The sequence below is a fragment of the Tubulanus polymorphus genome, chromosome 1 (genome assembly GCF_964204645.1).
Source record: "Tubulanus polymorphus chromosome 1, tnTubPoly1.2, whole genome shotgun sequence".
Classification (NCBI taxonomy): Eukaryota; Metazoa; Nemertea; class Palaeonemertea; order Tubulaniformes; family Tubulanidae; genus Tubulanus; species Tubulanus polymorphus.
In genome coordinates, this window is record NC_134025.1 from 30875276 (window position 1) to 30897349 (window position 22074).

The following is a 22074-nucleotide window of genomic DNA, read 5'->3' on the forward strand; positions in this document are numbered from 1 at the left end:
TCGCCATTTTAGTAGCTTTGATATCAATATTTCTATTTTTATCCTCACCTCCGTGTGATGTGAAATCTTCTTTACGTTTAGCCTGAATTTGTCGCAGTTTTACTATCATAATTGTATTGAAAATAATCATTATTGTAATCGGTATGTATTCTTTGATAATTGGTCCATAAACAGAAGTCACATTTGATATAGTTTTCGATTGTGTTCCACTTTTACTACGGATGCGATCCGAGCATTCGCCCCTATCATAATGAACTCCATCAATGGTAGCAAAATATGGCGATTCAATCAGTCCAAAGAATACGAAGCCTACAATTATTAAGACATTGATTCGAAATCTTGTAATAGCTCTTTTAGCAAAAAATGGAAATAGAATCGATAAAGTTCGTTGTACGACGACACCGACAGTTATCCAGTTGCGTGTTATTTGAGATGCATAACGTGGAATGCGTGCTATTAGAGAAATCCACGGCAAATCCCCGGGCCTACTAAAACCAGCGAGTCCATAATTTCCTCGTATTAGCCATGCTAGTATGATTCGCACTGGTCCTTGTATCGCGCGCCAGATCAAAAACATGATGTCCATAATAGCCAAACAGCGTAAAAGATAAAACGAGATGTAAGTTGAACTCAATACATTTAATGTAACGACAATTAAACTGTTTAACGGAACGCCGAATAACATGACGAAGATGGATGACACGTGCATAGATACTGTGTATGTGTTCTGGAATGTAAAATCCCAACATCTATCGTGTTCCGATGAGACATCGGATTGAGTCGTCAAGTTTCCGTCCATAGGAGCGGATGATGCAGCGGTCCGATCTACTCTGCGCGCGAGAGAAATAGATTATGTCTGCTGGTGTCGACCAAACCCTAATTAGCGCTGCAGCGTTATCAGTATCAGTGTTACATTGAATTCGATACATTACATGTCACAAATATTTCTAAATCTGAGTTTAGATTTCTAACAGCAGAAACATACTATGAAATTAAAGCTATTTTATACCACTAATTGGTGATGCACAGGTATGCACGATATCAACCACAGTGAGTTAAACAGTTTACTGCATTCCTCAACATCAGGATAATATCAGCCATCATCATTTACAATTGAGAACTGCAGCGACCTTGGAAATTCTCTAGCAGCCAACCAACTTTGAGCAACTGGCCCCAGAACTTTGTTGTGTAGTAGGCTCGGGTTCGAGTCCCGCGAGAGCTAAGCTCAGGATAATTGGTTGCATAGTTTTAGGGTTAATGGTCAGCTAGGGTTAAGATTGTGGCCAAACCAGCGTAAGGTTAGGCTTGAAGTTATCTGCTATTGGAATCAGTTTTCAGCCAGCGATACCCGGGCAAATTCAACCTGTTTTCACTAGGACTCTTTACGACTCGCGGGCAATCCTTCATCCTAAATAATGAATTTGAGTTATTTTTTTTATAAGAAAAAGACTTTAATTTCTCATGTATTTTGTTAGCGGCATCAATGATTATTAAAAAGGTCATCAATGTAGAATATTACATAAATATACACAATCAAAACATAAAAACAAACATTTTCTGCATGGTCTCAAAAATAGCGATGGATGACTTATCCAAGTGAGGATTTATATTTAGAAAATTGAATTGTGCAGTGGAACCTCGTTACAAGGAACGTCATCGGACCAGAAATTATGTTCGTTATAACCGATAGTTCGCTATATTCAGTATGAAATTGTCTTACTTCGGGACAAAATTCGGCGAAATTTGTTATCATCCGATGATGAATCGTTATACCCGAGTTCGTTATACAGGGGTCGACCGACGTTCGTTGTGACCTATCCGGTGACGAATGAACCGAGTTATTTTGCAGAATGAATCTGATGAACTTTGAGGTTTTCTCTGCGATGAAAGTGTAAACAGGTAATGCGTTTTATCTGTTTATATAATGAGACAATACTGTTTCCTTATCTAAGCTGTAAATGTCGTTTCAAAGTCTGCAGTTCACGCAAGACACAGTTATAACTATATAAACGATACTAACAAATCGATATAGGTTTATTCCGGTAACAGTAGACTGAAAACACGGTGAGCATCATTTCTTACAATTCACGATATTCAAATAATTTGATGTTAATCATGATTACTTAAATATTCATCTAGAGTGATTAGAGAACACAGTCAGCAATCATTTGCCACTGTATGTATAACTTACTGAAGCCAGGCAGTGAAAATGTTATCACTTAGCAAAATGGTTAAATCATGATTACTTAAACATTCATCTTTCTCAATTAATTCAAATCCGCAACGGAAAGCGAAAAGTATTCTGTTTATTGAGATAAAGATGTGTTTAATCGTCGCACTTCTTCCACATCGCAACCAAAGACCCATTTCCACAGTGCCTCAGTTAGTTTGGGTCTTAGGGTTCAAAATTGTTTGATTTCCAATATTTTGCCTAATAGAGCCAAATCTTAACCGATAGACCTGTTAACCTGGTCGAGGACTGTGGAACAGGGTCCATGTCTGTGAAATAAGATCGAGTAGTTGTTGTATTACAATGATATGTTTTTTTTTCTGTAGAGATGAAGTTTCTAAGTTGTATTTTCTTCGTCGCATTATGCGCATGCGTACAAGGTCAGATTCCTGCATTCGGCAAATGTCCCTCGCCAAGTGTTAAACAAGGATTTAAAGCTGCCAAGGTTAGAAACAAATTTTAATTTTGTACATTCGAATTGAAACTAGTATTAAAAGGTCACCTTGAACGAATCGTAACATCTAACCAGGATGGCGTGCATGAATCGGACATTAGGCAAATCGCGTCTCTTGAACTCAGATTCAAAATTTCAAGATTTTTTATTCATGTTTCGTACAATTTGAGAAATTCAGGATAGATTTTAATTGAATCTCAGAAGATATTCGGTGTCGTTGTCCGAATGCACACTAGCGAACCTGGTGGATCCTCACTTGCCACAAGTGGAAACCTCGATTGCCACAGCCTCATCTGATCTTGCTTGTTTGACAGTATGTTGGTACATGGTATGAATTCCAAAGATATTTCGTCGCTTTCGAATGGAACACGAAGTGCGGTAAAGCGCGATACACTCTGAAATCTGACGGCAAAATCAAAGTAGAAAACAGCGGCATCAACTCAAGGTAGGGTTTATCTGAACCTTATTCCAACTATTCATTCATAACTGGATAAAAAGGTTTAAAAAAACCTTCAACTCGAATGTACTATTCAATACGTTTTGATTACTTATTCATTTGAACTGCGCCTCAGGATGCTTGGAATCGGGATACATTACATAGATCTCAAGTCAAAAGTTATATAATTTATAAAATAGCGAATTTTACAGAATTGTCTGCTTTATTCCATTGAGCTTCAGGATTTTGTCATCTATTTTTGTTTTTTTCTGTATACAGAACCGGTGCATCATCGCATGTTGTCGGTGAAGCATCTGCCCCCGATCCGCGAGTTCCCGCTAAACTGGAAGTTAGATTCCCATCAGGTACAGTATCTGTTTCTTCGTCAAAATGTTTACATATTCTTAAAATCATCGTTTGCTTTTGTTAACCTATAGTTTACACGCATGTACATTGTGATTTTAACAATAGGTGGCGTATTTGCAAAAGGACCGTACTGGGTTCTGGATACAGATTATGTGACGTATTCGGTTGTTTATTCTTGTGTTCAGACTCCTCTAAGTCTCGCGCACGCAGGTAACAGTCAAACCGGTCATTTCCTTCTCAATCCCGTATAGACAAGAATTTCTTTCACAGGAAATTAAGCATGTTGAAAATATTCGAAATAAGATCTTAACGTTACGAAAAATCAATGCTAATGCGAGCCTCAACCCTAGCTAGGATTCGAACCCGGGACCTCCTCGTGTAAGAATCCACCGAAGACTTAGACTGGCCGCCTGTCCAAGTCTACCGAAGACTTTGGTGACTCGGATTGCTATTTCAACTCAGATTTATGAGAGAATCATGGAACTGTAAACTAATTGAAAATTAACTAGTTTTTGGTCTTTGAGTTTACTTACTAATTCAGTTCTAGTGTCGAATACTGATCGCCACTGCTGTTGTTTCTGTTGTAGATATAATCTGGATACTAAGTCGTAGACGTGCTGGGCTTCACGATGGTGTAAAACATCAGATTTATAACATGTTGAGAAACCGAGGATTAAGAGTGAACTATCTGAAAGTACAAAACCAAAGCAACTGCCCCAACTAACCATAGGAGCCGACCTTGTTTTCTATCATCGGAGCAGACCTTTAATCATCGGAGCCGACCCCCGTCATTTAAAACACCCACCACAATAGAACGAATGGTTGATAGAATAGAATTTGAAATTAAATAGAAATACACAGGATTGTTTAAATGCTTGTCCCATTTATTTACAGAAATCTAAAATATTTACAATTGAACATTTACAGAATTCGATATATATTTCCATTTGTGTTTTTCAGCCGTCGTTCATTTTTAGATTGTGTCGTATAAACCTACAATAAAACAATATCCATGTAAACTGTTATGATTAATTTGTTTTCGTCAAAACCTTTTCCCGTAAAACATTATTCTATATCCTGGAATATTTTTTGGTGATATTTTTTCCTGTTTGAAATGAAAATTGTTAAAAAGTTATAGATTGATTTTAGTAAAAGCCCGTATTACACTGACCGGTATCTTCGCCCGTGTAAATGTGATCAGATGTCGGAGTTTCAGCATTGATGACGTATTGATTGTACGGATCTTGCACTTCCACTCTCTGTCGGCCTGGAGATTCTCTGTAAATATATAAAAAAAGATTCATTCACGTGAATATAGAAAAAAAGATTACAGTTACTCAGAATCAGAACAATAGACCGGGTTCGAGCCTGGGACAGCCTGTTAACCCTCTATCCAGCATCTGGACCACTTGGAAACAGTATCAATAGACCGGGTTCGAGCCTGGGACACCCTGTTAACTCTCTATCCAGCATCTGGACCACTCGGAAACAGTATCAATAGACCGGGTTCGAGCCTGGGACACCCTGTTAACTCTCTATCCAGCATCTGGACCACTCGGAAACAGTATCAATAGACCGGGTTCGAGCCTGGGACAGCCTGTTAACCCTCTATCCAGCATCTGGACCACTCGGAAACAGTATCAATAGACCGGGTTCGAGCCTGGGACAGCCTGTTAACCCTCTATCCAGCATCTGGACCACTCGGAAACAGTATCAATAGACCGGGTTCGAGCCTGGGACACCCTGTTAACCCTCTATCCAGCATCTGGACCACTCGGAAACAGTATCAATAGACCGGGTTCGAGCCTGGGACAGCCTGTTAACCCTCTATCCAGCATCTGGACCACTCGGAAACAGTATCAATAGACCGGGTTCGAGCCTGGGACACCCTGTTAACCCTCTAACCAGCATCTGGACCACTCGGAAACAGTATCAATAGACCGGGCTCGATCCTGGGAAATTCGACAGTGGGTAAACAGGACCACTGAGATGGAAACGTGGGTAGGGTGTGATGGGCTGTGGTACGGGCGAGTGCAGGCTCCTGGGTGTGAGCTGGGTGCGGGCTCGATGCGGGCCGGGTACTGGCTATGTGCAGGCTGGGTTCCTACCTGAGTAATCTAAGAAGTTGTTTTTTTCTCGCCCTGCCTTGAACGATGAAGACACAGAGCGCTATAGTGAGTAACAGGGCTAATCCACCGATTACACTCATCAACACGATCATTGATCTATTCTCAAGAAAAGCTACAGAAAATAGAAGAATTGTAAATGAGCCAATTGATGATAAACATGAACAGTTTAGGTTTACATACTAGAATTTACGAGCTCTCGCTACTAGCAGCTTCATCAGGTGGATACAATTTAATGGAGAAACTGATCTGAATTCATATTTCATTTTGATGTTTATAATGTTTTAACGACCCTACAGTATAAACCTACAGTGGTGTTCCTCAGTTGGTGGCGCTGCAACTTCCAAAATATCTTCAGTTTGCCCTAAAATCCATTAAGTGGGACAACGTTAATTTTCTAATATTTGGTAATGATATCAAATACAGGTAAAGCAGTTGTTGGAATGATTGTTTTGTCTATACAAATATGTGAATCAAGTGTAAATAACTAGGATTATTTGGTAATACAATAGAATAGGATCATGAATTAGGTAATAAGACAGGATATAGAACTTATGGCGCCTTGTAAATAGAAAAGGCAAAGCGCTGTCGAGCAGTTGATGACTCGAGCATGTCAGAAATGTCTGGAGCTGTCCTTTGAATGTTAGAGGGTTGGGTGTAAATGTCTCGGATACACGTCCATCAAATACAACCTATTGAAACATTGCGACCTATGCAATCCAGTCACTGATGACATGTTACCTTTTGAAACTGTAATAACAGTTCCGGTTTTTATCTTTCCAAGATGACAAATCCAAACTCCAGATGCAGTTTCTGTGGCGTTAGTGATCAAATAACTGATTTCTCCATTAATACAATCGCAATATTCCTAAAAACAGGATCGAATACATAGAAATACATAAAAGAAATAGATATACACATAAATACATAGAAATACATAGGAATGAATATGAGTACATAGAATTAAAGACTTAGGAAAGACTTAAGAATACATCAACACGGAAGAAATAGATGTACACAGAAATACATGGATAGAGATAGAGGAATACATTTAACAATAGTAACCGCAGAGTGGTTTGTTAAACAGATCGCGGAATGGTTTGTTAAACAGACCGCGGAATGGTTTGTTAAACAGACCGCGGAATGGTTTGTTAAACAGACCGCGGAATGGTTTGTTAAACAGACTGCGGAATGGTTTGTTAAACAGATCGCGGAATGGTTTGTTAAACAGACCGCGGAATGGTTTGTTAAACAGACCGCGGAATGGATGGTTAAACAGACCGCGGAATGGATGGTTAAACAGACCGCGGAATGGATGGTTAAACAGACCGCGGAATGGATGGTTAAACAGACCGCGGAATGGATGGTTAAACCTACCCTGGAAACCATCACTCCCGGAATCGAGTACGGGACCATACATCCTTGAGATACAATCCTCGCATTTTGATGCGGATTCTTATGTTCGAGAATTACTTGATGTAACAATGATGAATTATGGGTTCGACAGATGATTGAAAATGATGATCCGACAGTAACAACTGAACTGCTAGAATGAATCTCTAGTTTAACACAATCATCTACAAAATAGATATACAACACATCAATCAGAACCCAGTTCCATAGTTGTGTGGGTTTAATTTAACCCCAGTTCCACAATGTGGGTTTAATTTGATTCTTAATACAGTTCCACAGTTGTGTAGGCTTAATTTGACTCTGAATCCATGTCCACAGTTGTGTGGGTTTGATTTGACTCAGAACCCAGTTCCACAGTCGTGTTGGTTTAATTTCACCCCCAGTCTCACAGTGTGGGTTTACTTTGACTTTGGATCCAGGTCCACAGTTCACAGAAAGAAATAGGATTAATTCATTTCATGTTTCAACCCGAAAGTCAGATTCTAACCTGAGTGTAAAACTGGATTCAGAACCGTGCCTAGAATTGTTGAAACAGGTCTGGGACTGTGGAAGTGTATCCATAACTCAGGAACTCGGTGATTGACTGTGGAACTGGATTCAGAACTGTGGAATTTGATCTCAGGAAATGCAGAGTAAAACGGAGATGAAACTTACACATTTTTAAACGTGATAAAATCCAAAATATCAATAGCATAAAATTCCTCCGTTTAGCCTTCATTCTCGCATAGCGCGCGTAGGTATGAAACACTAAGTAAGGCAAACAGGGAAGTTAAATTTCCATCCAGGGTCAAATTAAAGCAGCTTTTGTTGAAGACACATTTATTTCATAGTTGCATGGAAACCAGGATGATATTCGACAAAATACTTTACAAAATTGGTCTCATTTTAAATTCGGAGAAATGGGTTATTATTACAGAGCAGGAATTTGTAAACACAAACAGGAAGATATTCAATAACAACCACAAAATAAAATCACTATAGAATATATACACAATTAACAACGCAATTTGAAATAACGGGAATAATATAAACACAAATATAAGCAAAAACAAAATATTCACTCTTATCGTTATAACGTATAATTATCAGTTATAATTGACGTTTAGGTTTAGCGCGAATAACATTAATACACTGATCAGGCTTGAAATCTTGAACTGGAAACATAGTTTCTAATGTATCAGCGTTACAGTCGAGTGCCGCGGTCGATTTGTCCAATAAACAATTCAGAAACAGTCTCCATTTCCTATAATACATTTATCAGATAAATTGATATTAATTTCTATTTTACTGTAAACATCAGAATTATTGGTGATGAATTAAACTTACTCGCAATCTGGATAACTGTTTACTGTTGATAGTGATTTACTACAATGTTTATTCGCATCTTCTTTAACTCGATCCATTTGACAGTTTAGCTTAGAAATACAGTTTGTAGCAATGCTGCTGATCTGTTGGAGTGAGGACAATTTGGGAGGTCTGTTACCGGAGTCTGGTTTAGGAGGTCTGTTACCGGAGTCTGGTTTAGGAGGTCTGTTACCGGAGTCTGGTTTGGGAGGTCTGTTACCGGAGTCTGGTTTGGGAGGTCTGTTACCGGAGTCTGGTTTAGGAGGTCTGTTACCGGAGTCTGGTTTGGGAGGTCTGTTACCGGAGTCTGGTTTAGGAGGTCTGTTACCGGAGTCTGGTTTGGGAGGTCTGTTACCGGAGTCTGGTTTGGGAGGTCTGTTACCGGAGTCTGGTTTGGGAGGTCTGTTACCGGAGTCTGGTTTGGGAGGTCTGTTACCGGAGTCTGGTTTGGGAGGTCTGTTACCGGAGTCTGGTTTAGGAGGTCTGTTACCGGAGTCTGGTTTGGGAGGTCTGTTACCGGAGTCTGGTTTAGGAGGTCTGTTACCGGAGTCTGGTTTGGGAGGTCTGTTACCGGAGTCTGGTTTGGGAGGTCTGTTACCGGAGTCTGGTTTGGGAGGTCTGTTACCGGAGTCTGGTTTGGGAGGTCTGTTACCGGAGTCTGGTTTAGGAGGTCTGTTACCGGAGTCTGGTTTGGGAGGTCTGTTACCGGAGTCTGGTTTAGGAGGTCTGTTACCGGAGTCTGGTTTGGGAGGTCTGTTACCGGAGTCTGGTTTAGGAGGTCTGTTACCGGAGTCTGGTTTGGGAGGTCTGTTACCGGAGTCTGGTTTGGGAGGTCTGTTACCGGAGTCTGGTTTAGGAGGTCTGTTACCGGAGTCTGGTTTGGGAGGTCTGTTACCGGAGTCTGGTTTAGGAGGTCTGTTACCGGAGTCTGGTTTGGGAGGTCTGTTACCGGAGTCTGGTTTGGGAGGTCTGTTACCGGAGTCTGGTTTGGGAGGTCTGTTACCGGAGTCTGGTTTGGGAGGTCTGTTACCGGAGTCTGGTTTAGGAGGTCTGTTACCGGAGTCTGGTTTGGGAGGTCTGTTACCGGAGTCTGGTTTAGGAGGTCTGTTACCGGAGTCTGGTTTGGGAGGTCTGTTACCGGAGTCTAGTTTGGGAGGTCTGTTACCGGAGTCGGGTTTGGGAGGTCTGTTACCGGAGTCTGGTTTGGGAGGTCTGTTACCGGAGTCTGGTTTGGGAGGTCTGTTACCGGAGTCTGGTTTGGGAGGTCTGTTACCGGAGTCTGGTTTGGGAGGTCTGTTACCGGAGTCTGGTTTGGGAGGTCTGTTACCGGAGTCTGGTTTGGGAGTTCTGTTACCGGAGTCTGGTTTGGGAGTTCTGTTACCGGAGTCTGGTTTGGGAGTTCTGTTACCCGAGTCTGGTTTAGGAGGTCTGTTACCCGAGTCTGGTTTGGGAGGTCTGTTACCGGAGTCTGGTTTAGGAGGTCTGTTACCGGAGTCTGGTTTAGGAGGTCTGTTACCGGAGTCTGGTTTGGGAGGTCTGTTACCGGAGTCTGGTTTAGGAGGTCTGTTACCGGAGTCTGGTTTAGGAGGTCTGTTACCGGAGTCTGGTTTGGGAGGTCTGTTACCCGAGTCTGGTTTGGGAGGTCTGTTACCGGAGTCTGGTTTAGGAGGTCTGTTACCGGAGTCTGGTTTGAGAGGTCTGTTACCGGAATCTGGTTTGGGAGGTCTGTTACCGGAGTCTGGTTTGGGAGGTCTGTTACCGGAGTCTGTTTTGGCAGGTCTATTTGGTCTGGATCCGGCAGGTTTATTTTGGAATATTTTTCGAAGAAAAGCTCGATCAAATAGACTGTAAAAACCATTAGTTTGCACCATTGCAGCAACAGGACAGCGAGATTCCTGAGTCAAACATTTTATAAATGATTCTGAAATACTAAAAAAACATATGTGAAAATATCATCAGAAATGTATTATAAATTGTGTGGTAAAACTGATTGTTATTTCAATGTAATGAATACCTGCATTGATTAGTTTGATCTACTGATGTATTATTCAATAGTTTATGGATGATTTGTTTGTTGAAATATGTAGAACAAGCACCGACTGTAGCTGGACGGATTTTAGAATTACATTTGAGTGTGTCTGAATTTTCAGGAGATACGATAGGATCAACATTCTTCTTATTATCGTTATTATTCTTTTTACCGGTAGAAAAATGTTGTTGACCTGAAAAACAGTTTGTGATTTCTCAAAATCGTGAATTAGAAAAAAAAAGATTTTTACCGGTACAGAACTATATACAGAATCGACTTTAAAACTTACCTTTGGATTTAACGGAACCTTTAGCAATTCTAAAGCGCCCGAACCCGCTGTTTGTTCCGGCAACTTTCTCTAATGTTTCACGGCAATCGTTGCCGATATCGGTTGGAGCTTTTCCCGCTTTCATAATACTGATATAATCCACAATTACGCTACCATTACTACAGATATATATATCGAGAGAAATAGAGACATCATTATTAGAGAATTTATTTTGAAACGTCTATAGATAACTAACTTCACGACCAATCACTAATTATAAATCACCGAGACAGCAATTGTTACTTCATAACACTCAGGAAATGAAGGAAAAGCAATTTTCGATTACTTCCTTTTACTTACTTAATTAATTTGCAATGAATTGTAAGATAATAAGATCTGAAGTCTCAATTTTTAGATACCTGAGATCGGTGATGATACTTTGTTTGTAATAGGGCGATACTTTTGGATCCGATTTGTAAATTTTATCCACCTGTTAAAGAATAATGATAATCTGTATATGACTAATGTAAATAGAAGTCATAAGTTGAAACAGAAAGTTGATAGATAACTTACAGCAGGATTTACAAATCAAAGCAAACAACAAACAGGCTACACCCAGAGCCAGAACGAACAAAATCACCATGTCCCCTCCGGGGCTCCGTAATTTGAGATATAAACATTAGAAATTAACTAAATCTAACCCTGCAGTCGAATCCAGCCTAAGACTGTCGAACTGAGGTCCAGGTGTTTTATAGATCAGGGTCCAGTTTCACGAAAAAGTTAAAGCCTAAAACGGTTAAGTTTAAATTGTTGTCCTCATTGAGAACATGAAGTAACCAAATAGCAATTACACCAAAAATTTGAGTTAAACTTTTTTGTGAAACTGGCCCCAGACCCTTTAATGCAGTGAATGATATTCAGCTATCTATCAATTACAATTTGTTTTATACACAGAATATATGGGCTCATTGCGATGAGCATTCATGGTTAAAAATATTATCAACTCCTTTATAACCTATGGGGGTTAAAAGGCTAAGCCTAAAACTACCCCCAGGGCAGAACATTTCTGACAACCTGAATATAGATATTAACTTGTAATAAACTATTCGGGTAAATGATTAAGTGATTGACACGTGAATAATAATTATATATTTTTCACAATATTTTTTATGACACATTGAAAGCTCGAAATGCTAGATTCATTTTCTATATATAATTAGGTCTGGTTGAAATATATGAATATAATATAACTATACCGCTGATAGAAACTCTTTAGCGAATGACAAGTAAGCGATACTTGTATTGTCCGCCATTGTTGGGTGAAATATTTCATTATCAACTTTTAAAGACATCAGAATACCAACAGAACCTACGTCGAATAAAGAAAAAAAATAGCATTGACTTTATAACATTTTTATTTTCTACTGGGATCCAGTTCCACAGCTATGTGTTGGTTTTTGACTCGATGGAGATTATCTAATTTTAAAGAGTTAACCAAAAACTGGGGAAGTGGATCCTGGACCCGCTTTGTATATTTGTGAGTTATAAATTTGACTCAGTTAAAATCATTTCATTTTTAAATGAGATAACTCTTGAATCAAAATAAATCTTAATTCGGAAATGCGGAACTGGGTCATAGACTAATAGACGAGTAACTAAGTGTAATTAATAGAATAGTTCAAAGAGATGATTAAGAGAGATTATTCTAACCTGATCCTGGTCCGGCGTTAGCCGCTTCTGCGCTGTTAGAATTCCATCCTGATTTTTCCCTCAAATCATATTTCAATAGAACTAAAAAAATATAGACAGAAACTCATTTTCTTGGTTTTTGTAAACGCTGTAAATTTTAACGGTAAAAATGAAATAAAAGTAACAACTCACTGACTGCCAGTAGAGAGCCGATCATAGCAGCACCGAGTATTACTCCTATAACTATACCCACTATACAAGCTATTCTAGTGTATCTGATGTTTTTATTTTTCCTGTCCGCGGCTTGTTGTAAATCATTGTAGATATTGACATCAATTTCATCAACACTTCTCTGAGCGCCGTTAGAAACTTTTAAAAAGAAAGAAATCAAATCTTTGTGCTGTAGATTGATTGAATTATACTGTTTTAACTAGTGCATACCTCGATAATCATAAGTCGGATTTTCTAATCCAAATATTCCACCTGGTGCTCCCGGTAAAACCTGCATCTGTAAAGGTTTTTTAGGGTTTGTCTCCACATATTCTGCACCTGTTTCGTGCGAGTAGGTATTGAATTCTTTCACCTGATGAACAGAATATTTTCAAATGTCGTATTTCAATAATATTTGCTCTATGTGAGGATTCTAGTTCTTACCTCATCAGGTGAGTCTGAATTACTGTATGTTGGATTATCAACCCCTTCATTCATCATTGAATCCTTAAAACATATCATTATTGAATCCTTAAAACATATCATTATTTCCATTCAAGTAACTAACATCACCTTTTTTTCTGTTAAGAGAACTCCGCCCTCATAACTGTAGAACAGGGCCTAGGAAATTAACCGTCATAATTATTTTCATCATACCTGCTTTTTCTGAGCATTTATTGACGAAAATTTTCAATCGTTTCTTCCCAGAGTTTATTCACATGTCGTGTGACCATAAGAACTATAGATTAAGAACTGTTTCTCTTAATCAGAAAATATCTACTGAAGGTGAAATATAAATGTAAAAGTACATCGAGCGGTGATTAAACCGATCCGCTCCGGTTATTCCACCATAAACAAAAACCTATAACAGCTAAGACTGACACGAGATTATTTATTTTCTGATATTCTATAAAACTTCCTTACTTAGGTTAAAGGCAGGGTTTGCGTCTTTATTTCCACTGATTAAATTCTAGAGTCAAATATTACTATCTCAGAGATGTGGAACTGAAACTGTGGAAATTGGTTCTGACATTGTATTTATTGTATTTTCTCTTTATTGCAACACGTATATATTTTGTGATGAATACTGAAGAATTTACTGATATAGAAATTTGTTTTGATCTCGATGTCGATGCTACCTAGGGGATCCTCACTTGCCACATGTGGAATCCTTTTTCGGTACAATCAAATGAGATTTTATTAAAATGGATGAGAAATTATCGCGACTAAATCATAAATACATCAAATATCAGGTTGCAACAGTATTTTTTGAAAGTCAGGTGAAATAGGTTTTATTCGACCAGTTTCGTTGACATCGGTCTCGTATAAGTTTCAGAGCTGTTTTCTTATACGAACTATTTACAATACAGTACAGGAAAAAATTGGATGAAGAGTTCAACGCTGGAAATAGAGCGCTGACAATTGCACCGAAATACCAATAATCAGCTGGTAGAGGGGGTAAAGAATGGAAAAACTGAACCCGCAGGTAGTCGTAGAATGATCTGATAGAACCGGGTGCTTCAAAAATAATAAAAACCAAAACAACTGATATCGCCATTTTAGTAGCTTTAACATCAATATTTCTATTTTTATCTTCACCTCCGTGTGATGTGAAATCTTCTTTACGTTTAGCCTGAATTTGTCGCAGTTTTACTATCAAAACAATATTGAAAATAATTAATAATAAACACGGTAGATATTCCTTGAAAATTGGCATCAAAATACCAAAAAACATCTCATAAAGAGCAACTTCATGAGACTTACTTTTGATCTCAAGTACCATTTGAAAACGCTTGGTACATTCGTCCCACTTAAAAGCAATTCCTTTAACGGTGACAAGAAAAACGCAATGAATTGCTGCAAAAATTAAAAAACATAAAACTATCATGACTTTGATTCTAAATCTTGTAATATTTCGTTTAGCAAAAAATGGAAACGAAATTGATAAAGTTCGTTGTACGACGACGCCGACAGTTATCCAGTTGCGGGTTAATTGAGATGCATATCGTGGTACGAAAGGTATGACATAAAGCCATGGCATGTACCAATAATGACTCGTTTCTTCAAATACAAACTCTCCTTGTATTAGCCACGCTAGTAAATAACGTACTGGTCCTTGAATCCCGCGCCATATCAGAAACATCATGTCCAAGAAAGCCAAACAGCGTAAAAGATAAAACGAGATGTGAGTTGAACTCTGAGCTCGTAATGTAACGACAATCAAAATGTTTAACATAATACCGAGTATCATGACGGGGAAGGCTCCAAAAATTCGTAAATATATCGCGTAAATGGCGTAGAACGATTTAACGCCGCAATTATCACGCACTTGATGTGAACCATCGTTAAGCGGCTCGGACGGAGTTGTTCGGTTATCATCCATAGGAGCGGATGATGCCGCGGTCCGATCTACTCTACGCGAGAGAGAAATAGATTGTGTCTGGTGTCGACCAAACCCTAATTAGCGGCTGCAGCAATATCAGTATCTGTATCACGAGTCTAATAGTTATACGACACATGTCACAAATTTACCGACACAATGAAATTTAAGCTATTTTATACCATTAATAGATGATGCACGCGTTGCGATACATAAACTGAAATTTACCATCATAGTTAAACAAGTTCACAGTTTACGTCTTGATTTCTCAACAGATTTAACAATATGTTCCCATGCCTGAACTGAAGTTTGGTTAAACTTTCAAATCATGGAGTCACTTTTCTCTTTTCAACCCCTTCCAATGAAGACCGTTTGGATATCCTTCAATACAGTTTAAAATGGATGAAAAATCAATGTTTTAGGTCAGCTGCCAGTGCATTCTATTCCTAATAAGACCTTTATCAGGTATATGTGCTACCGAAACTGAGCTAGGCCACCTGATGTGCTCTCAAGTCAAGTTGAAATAGACATTAGTTCAAATCCATAGTAGCGAAAACAGTACAAATCTCATTTTCTAGAGTGAATATATTTATTGTAGCGAAATTCGAAAATTTTTCTGAATTAAAAAATGTATTCTTTGCGATTAATAAAGATTGAATGTTCATGTTTGTTGCTGAGGTCTCAACTGTTCGTTACACAGCTCGATATTTTCACGTGTATAAATCTCCGGTGCTTCTTTCATCAGAATTTTCCATAGTTCCTTAATCATGATATTTCTCGGACAAGGAACGTTCTTTTCAGTGCACGTTTTCAATCCAAGTAAAACCCTACAAATTAGAAATTAAACTACTTTAGTTTTTGCCGAATTAGATGAATATTATTGACATCTAAAAGTTTAATGAAAGTCAGTCTTACGTGCAGACATTTTGATCGGTAATCGGAGATGTTAATTCTGTTTTACACTGTTTGTAGATTTGTTCCGAATCGCATCCAGGTTTCGGAGGTTCGGGCAAACATTGACGTTGATTACTGATGAAATTCTTGATTTTCTCGTCCATTGATATCAATACATTTTTAATGACATTTTTCGTACAATCTTTGTTCAGTGGTAATAAACAATGCATTAACGAATTCCAATTCCTAGAAAATATATATATACATGTACATTGAAATATAGGTAGTATATATCATATATAAGAGAATAAATTATGTGTTATTTTGAGCATATCTGGCGCTGATCTGGGATAATCTCTACAATCAACCAATATTTCAACGTGGCGTACATGTGAAGCAGTATTTGATCAGCAATGAGGAATCAGTATTTGATCGGCTAGCCAATCAGAGATAAGTATTTGATCAGCTAGCCAATCACAGATCAGTATCTTATCAGTTAGCCAATCATAAACTCACATGAGAGACCATCATCCTCATATTGATATACAATGGATCAGATACCAAATCTAAACTTACCCGCAATTCTGTGTGATTTTCAGCGCTGTGAAAAATGTTTTGCAATTAAAATCGAGTGTTTTGTTCAATTTGTTTTCGTCACATTGTTCTCTAGCGCATTGTTTAGCATTGAATCTAGTTCCATTTTGAAAAATCAGTTTCATTTTGTCGTACGCGCTGCAAACTTGTTTCACATCCTCTGAGAAAGAGGTCTGGGTACATTTCTCAAATTCTCCGTAAGAACTGAAATTACATATAAATCCAGAACAGACAATTAGAAAAAAAACACTGAGTTAAGAGTTGTGAGTTAATCTGCACTCTGGATCCAGTTCCACAGTTGTGAGTTTAGAGTTAACTCTGAACTCAGGATCCAGTTCCACAGTTGTGAGTTAAGAGTTAACTCTGAACTCATACAGGATCCAGTTCCACAGTTGTGAGTTTAGAGTTAACTCTGAACTCAGGATCCAGTTCCACAGTTGCGAGTTAAGAGTTAACTCTGAACTCAGGATCCAGTTCCACAGTTGTGAGTTAAGAGTTAACTCTGAACTCATACAGGATCCAGTTCCACAGTTGTGAGTTTAGAGTTAACTATGAACTCAGGATCCAGTTCCACAGTTGTGAGTTAAGAGTTAACTATGAACTCAGGATCCAGTTCCACAGTTCTGAGTTAGGTTTGACTCTAAAGGTAAAACTGAACTGATTTTAACTCACGACTGTGGAACCGGGCCCAGTGGTTCTAAAGTTGGTTAGATCCTTTCGAGAAGTACAGTTTTAATTGTCACTTGTCAGTGGTATGTTGAGTAAATAGCTACCGTGGCTTTTATTTTCTATTTAGGAAATACTTCTCCCGTATAATGACTATACCTGCAATCATGAATACCAGAAAACTGTGTCCCGCAGAACAATTTAATCTCATCAAAAAGCGTTTTGTAGTTACAGATGGTTGGTTTAGGTTGATCACACTGTCCTGATTGGAAAGCTTTGAGACCAATCCAACCGGCTATCAGTTTATCAGAGATTTTGTCGCAAACTCTATGAGTTTTAATTGATTCCTTCAGACAGTTCAATACAGCAAACCAGTTCCTGAAATCAACACAGTTTACAATGAGAATCATACATGGCTATAGAAAGAATGATATCAACTTCTTTTCTCATGTGCGGATAGATATCATAGAAATGTAATTATATTTCATTGTCATATTTTTGCTTTTTACTGTATAACCTTGATATCAAGTACATCTTCAAGTCATATTCTTAGAAATGCGCAGTATAAATATTATCATTATTATTGATAATGAATTTAGAGTGGTTAAAAGGATTCATCGGAGTAGAATTGTTGTTTTTAATGTCTCGAATTAAGACGTGATATGTGTTCGGATATTCTGACCCGAGGTCTAGTGGTTAGTATTTGTCTATAAATAGAAATAATCTGACTTGTTTTTGTGTCCCGGTTAAGTCCTGTCACCTGTTGTTATATATGTTCAACTTATATCGGGGCACAATCATATTTACCTTGAAAATATGTATATTGAAAGAAAATGAAAATAAACACATACGATGTTTATGTAAGCCTACGTTGATGAAGTTTTGCACAAATACTTACGGACATGTTTTACTAGTGAGAAATGTGTCATATTTCTCTTTACAAGCCACATTTAATGCCTGTTTGACTGCCGCACCACACGTTAAAGGGAGGGGAGGTGGTTGTAAACAGATGTTCAGCAATAACTTGTGTTTTTCTCGCAAATTATCCAGTAATTGTCGAGCAGTGCACGTGATTGATGTTTTCGAAAAACAAGCAGTTAAACTGTTCAGCGATCTGAAAATCAACAAGATCAGCAAATCAAGATCCAGAGTAAAATATTTATACGCACACAACTGTGGAACTGGATCCAGAGTCAATCCAAACCCACACGACTGTGAAACTGGATCCAGAGTAAAGATTAAACCCACACAACTGTGGAACCGGATCCAAGAATTTCTTTTTTCTTACTTGCAATCTTTCTTGGAAATCAGATCATTAAACTGATTGTTACATGTTCCATCAGTCGCCACTGTTTTCATAATGAAGTTAGAATCGCATGATTGACTTTTAGGTTTAGCACGAATAACATTGACACACTGATCAGGCTTGAAATCTTGAACTGGAAACATAGTTTCTAATGTATTAGCATTACAGTCGAGTGCCGCGGTCGATTTGTCCAATAAACAATTCAGAAACAGTCTCCATTTCCTATCAATACAATAATCAGAGTTCAAATTGATATTAATTTCTATTTTACTGTAAACATCAGAATTATTGGTGATGAATTAAACTTACTCGCAATCTGGATTACTGTTTACTGTTGATAGTGATTTACTACAATGTTTATTCGCATCTTCTTTAACTCGATCCATTTGACAGTTTAGCTTAGAAATACAGTTCGTAGCAATGTTGCTGATCTGTTGGAGTGGGGTTAGTGGGGGTCTTGAATCAAGTCTGGAGTTGGCGCTGGAGCCAGAGTTGGGTCTGCGTCTGAAGGAACTCCTGTTGCTGGAGTTGGTGCCGCGTCCGGAGGAGGTCCTGTATCTGGAGCTGGAGCCGGAGTTGGGTCTGCGTCTGAAGGAACTCCTGTTTCTTTTGCTGGAGTTGGAGCCGCGTCCGGAGGAGGTCCTGTATCTGGAGCTGGAGCCGGAGTTGGAGCCACCTCTGGAGGAGGTCCTGTATCTGGAGCTAGGGGTTACACTGTCTCTGGAGCTGGAGCCAGAGTTGGAGCCACCTTTGGAGGAGGTCCTGTATCTGGAGCTAGGGGTGACACTGTCTCTGGAGCTGGAGCCAGAGTTGGAGCCACCTCTGGAGGAGGTCCTGTATCTGGAGCTAGGGGTAACACTGTCTCTGGTACCAGAGGTTGGTCTTGGTCTTGATCCGGCAGGTTTAGTTTGGAATATTTTTCTAAGAAAAGCTCGATCAAATAGACTGGAAAACCCATTAGTTTGCACCATTGCAGCAACAGGACAGCGAGATTCCTGAGTCAAACATTTTATAAATGATTCTGAAATACTGAAAAAAATATGTGAAAATATGATTAGAAATGTATTATAAATTGTATGGTAAAACTGATTGTTATTTCAATGTAATGAATACCTGCATTGATTAGTTTGATCTACTGATGTATTATTTAATAGTTTATCGATGATTTGTTTGTTGAAATATGTAGAACAAGCACCGACTGTAGCTGGACGGATTTTAGAATTACATTTAACTATGTCAGCCAGTTCAGGAGATATGATAGGATCAACATTCTTCGTATTATTCCAATTTCCGCCAGTAGAATCAGCTTCTTTTATTCGCTTGTATTCAGCATCCAATAACTGTTTATCCTTCTTGGAGAAATGTTTTTGACCTGAAAACGAAAGGATTCTAAGTTTACTTAACACTTATTGTAAAGGCCCCGCACACCGCAGCGCAGTTTTCGGCTCGTGTGCAGGGCATTAAGACACTATCATCGGGGTAAATTTCCATACAACTGAACAGTAAAAGTTCAAATTCAGAACCCAGTTCCACAGCCCTGGGCTTGAGTCACATTTTTACTCATAGAATTTCAGTTTTTAGAATCACGGTTTTAATTCTAACTCACAACTGTGGAACTGGGCCCAGCACTATATAGAAGAAATCAACTTCGAATTTACCTTTGGATTTAACGGAACCTTTAGCAATTCTAAAGCGCCCGAACCCGCTGTTTGTTCCGGCAACTTTCTCTAATGTTTCACGGCAATCGTTGCCGATATCAGCTGGAACTGTATTCATAACACTGATGACGTAATCAACTATCACACTACCATTACTACACATAGAAATATAGATATTAACTCAGTTACAAGTCAGTCATTCCTCATCAGGGTCCAGTTTTATGAAATTGTTTAAGCTTAAAACGGTTAACTTTGAATTGTTGTCCTCAGTGAAAACATGTTACAAATCTCAAACCTCAAATCTGGGTCTGGTAACACATTCGTGAGTTAATCAACCCAGAGTTGAAATCAGTTCATTTTCGATGCTTTGATTGAGTAAAATTGAACACACAACTGTGGTACTGATGGATCCCGAGTTTAATTTTTCGTGAAATCGGGCCCTGAATGAGATTAGATGGACAGTGAAAACAAAAATGAAGGAGTACAGAAAACAAGAGTTCAGATACCTGAGATCGGTGATGATACCGTGTTTATAATAAGGCGACACTTTTGGATCCGATTTGTAAATGTTATCCACCTATTAAAAATAATGACAAGTTATGAATATGTGATGAATAGAGAAAAAATGATTGCGTGATAAAACTTATGATAACTTAAAACAAAATATGTCAGTTACTTGTAACAAGATTTACATATACTCGATGATTATACGTAACATGGATCAAAATGCGCACAAATAAAGCTACGGTTTAGAATGTATACCATATGCCATTATATTTTTCACAATATTTTTAGGACACATTGAAAGCTCGAAATGCTAGATTCATTTTCTATATATAATTAGGTCTGGTTGAAATATATGAATATAATATAACTATACCGCTGATAGAAATTCTTTAGCGAATGACAAATAAGCGATACTTGTATTGTCCGCCATTGTTGGGTGAAATATTTCATTATCAACTTTTAGAGACATCAGAATACCAACAGAACCTGCGTCGAATATAGACAAAAATATAGCAATTCAACTAAATTGGAGATCTTTCAAGATGTTGGAGTGTTTTCTTACCTGAGCCTGGGCCTGATGCTGGATTTCTAGGGTTCGGTCCTGGTCCCGGCGTCAAGTCATCTTTCATCAGAACTAAAAAATAAAATCGGAGCAAAACTAGTTCTAGTGGATATTTTTGGTTCTGATAATTTTGACCAAAACATTTCAAGGCCAGTCAGATATCAGTAATCCACTGGTCAACTTAAAACATTTTTTGAGAAACAGAGGCTGCCCTTGGAGTTATATCAGAAAAATGAAATGAAAGCAAAAACTTACGAACTGCCAGTAGAGAGCCGATCATAGCAGCACCGAGTATTACTCCTATAACTATACCCACTATACAAGCTATTCTAGTGTATCTGATGTTTTTATTTTTCCTGTCCGCGGCTTGTTGTAAATCATTGTAGATATTGACATCAATTTCATCAACACTTCTCTGAGCGCCGTTAGAAACTTTTAAAAAGAAAGAAATCAAATCTTTGTGCTGTAGATTGATTGAATTATACTGTTTTAACTATAGTGCATACCTCGATAATCATAAGTCGGATTTTCTAATCCAAATATTCCACCTGGTGCTCCCGGTAAAACCTGCATCTGTAAAGGTTTTTTAGGGTTTGTCTCCACATATTCTGCACCTGTTTCGTGCGAGTAGGCATTGAATTCTTTCACCTGATGAACAGAATATTTTCAAATGTCGTATTTCAATTATATTTGCTCTATGTGAGGATTCTAGTTCTTACCTCATCAGGTGAGTCTGAATTACTGTATGCTGGATTATCAACCCCTTCATTCATCATTGAATCCTTAAAATGTATCATCATTTTCATAGTCGTGATACAAACCACATATGATGAAACCCGCGCATGTTATTTCAAAGTAAATAAAGATTTTAATTTTAAAAGTCATGATACATTAGTTTTACCTATCAATTCATAAAGAATCGTATCAAACCCAGGGGTCAGT

The 22074-nt window shown here is 38.3% G+C and overlaps 4 protein-coding genes across 4 annotated transcripts; 1 reads left to right on the forward strand and 3 right to left on the reverse strand.

Moving 5' to 3' along the window:
- The first annotated feature begins 1955 nt into the window (after positions 1-1955).
- LOC141905142 (apolipoprotein D-like) lies at positions 1956-4472 on the forward strand. Its single transcript, XM_074793917.1, has 6 exons — positions 1956-2064; positions 2557-2675; positions 2999-3129; positions 3400-3485; positions 3592-3696; positions 4074-4472. Exons 2-6 carry the CDS (start codon positions 2559-2561, stop codon positions 4208-4210), a joined length of 576 nt encoding a protein of 191 aa, XP_074650018.1. The 5' UTR covers positions 1956-2064; positions 2557-2558; the 3' UTR covers positions 4211-4472.
- On the reverse strand, positions 4359-7805 carry LOC141905133 (uncharacterized). The gene is made up of 7 exons (XM_074793910.1): positions 7680-7805; positions 6990-7189; positions 6354-6480; positions 5923-5976; positions 5595-5727; positions 4658-4764; positions 4359-4479 (listed from the first exon to the last, which is right to left on the reverse strand). The coding sequence occupies exons 1-7, from the start codon at positions 7741-7743 to the stop codon at positions 4460-4462; spliced, it is 705 nt and encodes a 234-aa protein (XP_074650011.1). The 5' UTR covers positions 7744-7805; the 3' UTR covers positions 4359-4459.
- Positions 7806-15567: 7762 nt separating this feature from the next.
- Positions 15568-19135, reverse strand: LOC141914975 (uncharacterized). Its single transcript, XM_074806326.1, has 7 exons — positions 18715-19135; positions 18388-18627; positions 17998-18213; positions 17259-17477; positions 16416-16637; positions 15861-16085; positions 15568-15772 (listed from the first exon to the last, which is right to left on the reverse strand). Exons 1-7 carry the CDS (start codon positions 18789-18791, stop codon positions 15607-15609), a joined length of 1365 nt encoding a protein of 454 aa, XP_074662427.1. The 5' UTR covers positions 18792-19135; the 3' UTR covers positions 15568-15606.
- A 367-nt stretch (positions 19136-19502) lies between these two features.
- Positions 19503-21905, reverse strand: LOC141915509 (uncharacterized). The gene is made up of 8 exons (XM_074807080.1): positions 21852-21905; positions 21639-21780; positions 21388-21564; positions 21133-21204; positions 20944-21056; positions 20570-20640; positions 20064-20218; positions 19503-19777 (listed from the first exon to the last, which is right to left on the reverse strand). Exons 1-8 carry the CDS (start codon positions 21903-21905, stop codon positions 19503-19505), a joined length of 1059 nt encoding a protein of 352 aa, XP_074663181.1.
- Positions 21906-22074: the final 169 nt, after the last annotated feature.